Source organism: Neophocaena asiaeorientalis, unplaced genomic scaffold (genome assembly GCF_003031525.2).
Source record: "Neophocaena asiaeorientalis asiaeorientalis breed wild unplaced genomic scaffold, Neophocaena_asiaeorientalis_V1.1 scaffold260, whole genome shotgun sequence".
Classification (NCBI taxonomy): domain Eukaryota; kingdom Metazoa; phylum Chordata; class Mammalia; order Artiodactyla; family Phocoenidae; genus Neophocaena; species Neophocaena asiaeorientalis.
Genome location: NW_020173404.1, coordinates 1,412,206 through 1,418,700, shown reverse-complemented (window position 1 = coordinate 1,418,700; position 6,495 = coordinate 1,412,206). Strand labels below are relative to the sequence as shown.

Sequence of the window (6,495 nt, the reverse complement as noted above, 5' to 3'; positions counted from 1 at the left end):
TCTGATTCTTCTGTGTGATGGAAAATTTCCTTCTACCATCATTAAAACTAGTGCTTCTTAAACTTAAAGGTGCCTGTGAACTACCTGGAAAATCTTACTAAAATGTGGGCTCTAATTCAGATAATCTGAGATGGAGTCCAAGATTCTGCATTCCTAACAAGCTCCCAGGAACTGCTAATGCTGCTCATAGCTCTGCTACTTACAGCAGGTGGGGAAACAGCAGCATCACCGTCAGTGTCAGCATCAGCATCACCTGGGAGCTTGTTAGACAAGAATCCTGAGTCCACCTTAGACCTAAGGAAAGAGAATCTGCCATTCAACAAGGTCTCAGGTGATCAGAATGCATAGTAGACAGCCGCTAACACACCATCTTATACTCACTGTCAATCAGAATTGCCTGGGACCTTTTTGGAATGACAAAAGCTTAGGCCTCATGGCAGAGAATCTGATTCAGTTGGTCTAGGGTATTTCATTGTTCCTATTTTTGTTTGTTTTTAGGCATACCCAGGTGGTTCTGAGCAGCCAGTGTTGAAAACCATTGAATTAAAAATACCCAACTGGGTGGAGGAAAAAATAGAGCTACTGCTAATCACTGAGGAATTTGAGGGAATGATGAAAATATCCTAAAATTGGTTATTGCAATGGTTACATGACTGTGAATATACTAAAAACCACTGAATTATACCTTAGATGAGTCAACTGTATGGTATATGAATTATTCTCAATAAAACTGTTATATAAAAATGTAAAACTTCAATAGCTTTCCTATTTTAAAATAGGTAAATAACTCCAACTGAACAACAATGAAGTGGAATTATTTCCCATTCTGGAATTCTGGCCCAAGAGGTTGAACTTCTTTCAAAAAAAGAGAACAGGGCTTCCCAGGTGGCGCAGTGGTTGAGAGTCCACCTGCCGATGCAGGGGACACGGGTTCGTGCCCTGGTCCGGGAAGATCCCACATGCCGCGGAGCGGCTGGGTCCATGAGCCATGGCTGCTGAGCCTGCGCGTCAGGAGCCTGTGCTCCGCAACGGGAGAGGCCACAACAGTGACAGGCCCGCGTACTGCCCAAAAAAAAAAAAAAAGAGAGAGAACACACATGCTTATACGACTCATCTAGAAACATTAAGTTCTGCTCATCTACTCCTCAGGTTCATTTCTGGTTAAGGTAATGCATATTTTAAAATGAAAAGCAAATTTATCAATTTTGAAAACTTTCTCCTGCACACCCAAAGTTTCCATAGTATTTTCAAATAAATAATTTTCCTTTTGCTTCCCCAATTTAAAATAAACCAAGTTAACTAATAAGTTAACAATGAATTAACTAATCCATTGTCCTACATTCTTCCATCTTTTCTGTGTTTTTGAAAACATTCAAAAAACATGTTAACAGGGACTTCCCTGGTGATCCAGTGGTTAAGACTCCATGCTCCCAATGCAGGGGGCCCGGGTTCGATCCTGGTCAGGGAACTAGATCCCGTGTGCCACAACTAAGACCCGGCACAGCCAAATAAATAAATAAAAACTTTTTAATTAAGAAAAAATATATAAAATGCAAATCTGACCTTGTTTTTAAAAAGTGACTTAAGAAACTCTCGATAATGTGCTCATAAAAATAAAGATGATAAATAGCACTAAAATATCAGGAAAATTATACTCCAATAAAGACATTAAAAAAATCAGGAAAGATCACTGTAATATATGAGACACTGTTTACTTATTATCAAAAGGAAAGTACTATAAATATATGTAAGTAATAGGTACCACGTATTATTATACTTTGGAGAGGCACGCACAGCTTCTGATAGCTGTGGTGTCAAATGCTCAAAACTGCAGGTCTTGTATGCTCAAGCCAATGACAGTTCACAGATATGATTTACTTTCCCTGTTGGATTGCCATAGCCTATGTAAGTCATTTTCCCCCAGAACCAGCACCCTTGTTTATGGTCTCATGGTCTCATTCTTTTGAAACGCATATTCTAGATGCATCACTGAACAGAGTTTTCAGGATAATATACACTGGTTACATGGCATCTTCTGGGATCCCCTGCTCACTAAGGAGCTCCTCTCTTAAAAAATGACTTTCTGGGCTTCCCTGGTGGTGCAGTGGTTGGGAGTCCGCCTGCCGATGCTCACCGCAACGAAGAGTAGCCCCCGCTTGTCACAACCAGAGAAAAGCCCACGTGCAGCAACAAAGACCCAATGCAGCCTAAAATAAATAAATAAATAAAAATTAAAAAAAAAAAAAAAAAAAATGACTTTCTAGGACCTTCAAGGCAATGGTTAAGGTCACCTTCAAAAGTAAGCATGACGCTTTCCCTTATCCAAACTCTCCCATAAAATCCAATATATTTCAACATAACTGTTGCCGTGTATATTTTCTTTTAAAATAATTCTACCATGTTACATTCTGAAGATGACAAAAAAAAAAAGGCAAATCAATGCTCCTAAGTACTGATCTTGCCCTGGGTAATAACCCTTGAATAGTCCTCCTATTACTTTTTATAGTGAGGAAGTTTACCCTCCTGCCTAAACTAAGCCCCTCCTGCTCTTAGTACATCTGTCCAATGAACTCTTCACTTTTCATAGTATTGGGAAGATGGTTCTATATCCCAGAGCAAAACAAACAACCTGAATTTTGGATAAAAGATTCCAATTTCAAGGAAACAACCCTGAAAGCCACGTTGGTGATACTCAGCATATAGTAGTCAACTCTATCTCAATCCTGTCTCTTTGAAATACTAACTTCCGAGAGAGCAAGACTCACAGTCCTTGCTGAGTTAAATAGACTAATTCTTAATGGATTAGCATGTCTCAATTCATAACTTATTTAACAATTCACCAAAAAATGTTTCAAAAGAAAGGAGAAAAGGCATACCTAATATTATATATATCCTGAATATTCTTCTCTCCACCATGTCCTTCCTTAAGAGCTTGCATTTGTAATAATTTCATAATGGCTTTTATCAAGCCATGTGTATCCCTGTAAAGAAATACAACAACATGTCAAATGTCATAAAGTGAATATTCCAATCAGGTACGTAATCCTACCACTTTTAAATAGTTGAACACTTGCCACCCACACTGAACAGGAGCCAGCCACACACACCCAGCTTACTGCATAGCACAGCCAAGAATAGGCCTACAAGCTCCCATTCAACACATTGAAAGGAGGAGCAGTGGAGCCAAAGAATCAAACCACTAACCCATCAATCACCTCCATACATGCACTTGGGGGAAAATCAATCAGGAAAAAGGAAACACTAACCCACATAACTGCAGGCAGTGACCACATCAGTTACCCGCACTGAATAATCAAGTCCTTCATTTATAAATATTAGCAGACCATGAATAATAACCAGACATATGAAATGGAACAGCCACTCAAAAAAGTGGGCCAGGGGACCAATCAGAGAAAATAACCCCCATTAAAACAAAGTTAATGGAAGTGGGGAACAGAAATTTAAGTTTTCTCATCCTCTGTAAGAGGCAGCAGGATAATAAATCAAAAAGAAGGCCTGCCCTTTTTTATTTTTTTGCCTGTTATTAATTATTTTAAATTGTGAAACAGGATTTTACTCCAGCATTACTGAGGTAAAACTGACAAATACAATTGTAATATAATGTGTACAACATGATTTACATGTACATTGTAAAATGGCTGCCATAATCAAGTTAATTAACACATCACTTCACATAGTTACTTTTTCTTTTTTTTGGTAAAAACAATAAATACTCTTAGCAAATTTCAAGTACACAATACAGTATTGTTGACTACAGTTACAATGTGGTACATTAGATCCTCAGAACTTATTCATCTTATAACTGGAAGTTTGTATCTTTTGACCAACCTCTCCCCATTTCTCCCACCCAGCCCCCGGCAACAATATCTGTTCAACTTCTTTTTTTAGATTCCACATATAAGTGGTACCATCCAGTATTTATCTTTCTCTGCCTGGGTTATTTCACTTAGCACTATACCCTTCAGGTTCATCCATGTTGTCACAAATTACCCTGCCCTTTTTAAATAAGATGCTCCTCGGGAACAAAAAAGAAATCTTAGAAATAAAGATTACCTGTTAAATTTTTAAAAAGTAATATTTTTAAAATCATGGGTGTTCATATTTACAGATCATCTATTGTAAGCTAAGTACTCTCCTAAGAGCTTAACGTGTATTGTGTCATTGCTATCTAGAAATCACTTTAAACAATCATCGACAGGAAGACACTGGAACTCACCAAAAAAGATACCCCACATCCAAAGACAAAGGACAAGACAAAATGAGATGGTAGGAGGGGTGCAATCACAATAAAATCGAATCCCGTAACTGCTGGGTGGGAGACTCACAAACCTGACAACACTAATACCACAGAAGTCCACCCACTGGAGTGAACGTTCTGAGTCCCACGTCAGGCTTCCCAACCTGAGGGTCTGGAAACGGGAGAAGGAATTTCTAGAGAATCAGACTTTGAAGCCTAGTGGGATTTGATTGCAGGACTTCAACAGGACTGGGGGAAACAGAGACTACACTCTTGGAGGGCACACACAAATTAGTGTGTGCATCGGGACCCAGGGGAAGGAGCAGTGACCCCAGGGGAGACTGAACCAGACCTACCTGCTAGTGTTGGAGGGTCTTCTGCAGAGGCAGGGGTTGGCTGTGTGTCACCATGAGGACAAGGACACAGACAGCAGAAGTTCTGGGAAGTACTCCTTGGCTTAAGCCCTCCCAGAGTCGGCCATTAGCCCCACCAAAGAGCCCAGGTAGGCTCCAGTGTTGGGTCGCCTCAGGCCAAACAATCAACAGGGAGGGAACCCAGCCCCACCCATCAGCAGACAAGGAGATTAAAGTTTTACTGAGCTCTGCCCACCAGAGCAACAGCCAGCTCTACCCACTACCAGACCCTCCAACTAGGAAACTTGCACAAGCCTCTTACATAGCCTCATCCACCAGAGGGCAGACAGCAAAAGCAAGAAGAATTACAACCCTGCAGCCTGTGGAACGAAAACCACATTCACAGAAAGACAGACAAGATGAAAAGGCAGAGGGCTATGTACCAGATGAAGGAACAAGATAAAACCCCAGAAAAACAACTAAATGAACTGGATATAGGCAATCTTCCAGAAGAAGAATTCAGAATAATGATAGTGAAGATGATCCTGGACCTCAGAAAAAGAATGGAGGCAAAGGTCGAGAAGATGCAAGAAATGTTTAACGAAGACCTAGAAGAATTAAACAACAAACAAACAGAGATGAACAGTACAATAACTGAAATGAAAAATACACTAGAAGGAATCAATAGCAGAATAACTGAGGCAGAAGAACAGATAAGTGACCTGGAAGACAGAATGGTGGAATTCACTGCTGTGGAACAGAATAAAGAAAAAAGAATGAAAAGAAATGAAGACAGCCTAAGAGACCTCTGGGACAACATTAAATGCAACAACATTTGCATTATAGGGGTCCCAGAAGGAGAAGAGAGAGAGAAAGGACCCGAGAAAATATGTGAAGAGATTATAGTCGAAAACTTCCCTAACATGGGAAAGGAAATAGCCACCCAAGTGCTGGAAGCGCAGAGAGTTCCATACAGGATAAACCCAACGAGAAACATGAAGAGACACACAGTAATCAAAAAGGCAAAAATTAAAGACAAAATTTTTCTGACCTCAACGCTATGAGATTAGAAATCAATTACAGGTAAAAAAACGTAAAAAAACACAAACACATGGAGGCCAAACAATACATTACTAAACAACCAAGGGATCACTGAAGAAATCAAAGAGGAAATCAAAAAATACCTAGAGACAGATGACAATGAAAACACGACAATCCAAAACCTATGGGATGCAGCAAAAGCAGTTCTAAAAAGGAAGTTTATAGCAATACAATCCTACCTCAAGAAACAAAAAACATCTCAAATAAACAACCTACCTTACACCTAAAGGAACTAGAGAAAGAAGAACAAACAAAACCCAAAGTTAGTAGAAGGAAAGAAATCATAAAGAACTGAACGGAAATAAACGAAGTAGAAACAAAGAAGACAATAGCAAAAATCACTAAAACTAAAAGCTGGTTCTTTGAGAAGATAAACAAAATTGATAAACTATTAGCCAGACTCATCAAGAAAAAGAGGGAGAGGACTCAAATCAATAAAATTACAAATGAAAAAGGAGAAGTTACAACGGAATCTTCAGAAATACCAAGCATCATAAGAGACTACTATAAGCAACTCTATGCCAATAAAATGGACAATATGGAGGAAATGGACAAATTCTAAGAAAGGTATAACCTTCCAAAACTGAACCAGGAAGAAATAGAAAATATGAACAGACCACTCACAAGGAATGAAATTGAAACTACTATTAAAACTCTTCCAACAAACAAAAGTCCAGGACCAGATGGCTTCACAGGTGAGTTCTATCAAACATTTAGAGAAGAGCTAACACTCATCCTTCTCAAACTCTTCCAAAAAATTGCAGAGGAAGGAACACTCCCAAA

At 39.2% G+C, this 6,495-nt stretch overlaps 1 protein-coding gene across 1 annotated transcript in view; it reads right to left on the bottom strand.

The window, feature by feature from the left end:
- Window positions 1-203: 203 nt before the first annotated feature.
- The window catches only part of LOC112401088 (focadhesin-like), a gene marked incomplete at its 3' end in the record, with an annotated part of 56,511 nt that continues 50,219 nt past the window's right edge, over window positions 204-6,495 (bottom strand). Inside the window, exons 5-6 of the mRNA XM_024747152.1 lie at window positions 2,877-2,981; window positions 204-294 (exon numbers count right to left, since the gene is read on the bottom strand). Coding sequence (XP_024602920.1) covers window positions 204-294; window positions 2,877-2,981 — 196 coding nt within the window. The remainder of the gene's footprint in view (window positions 295-2,876; window positions 2,982-6,495) is intronic.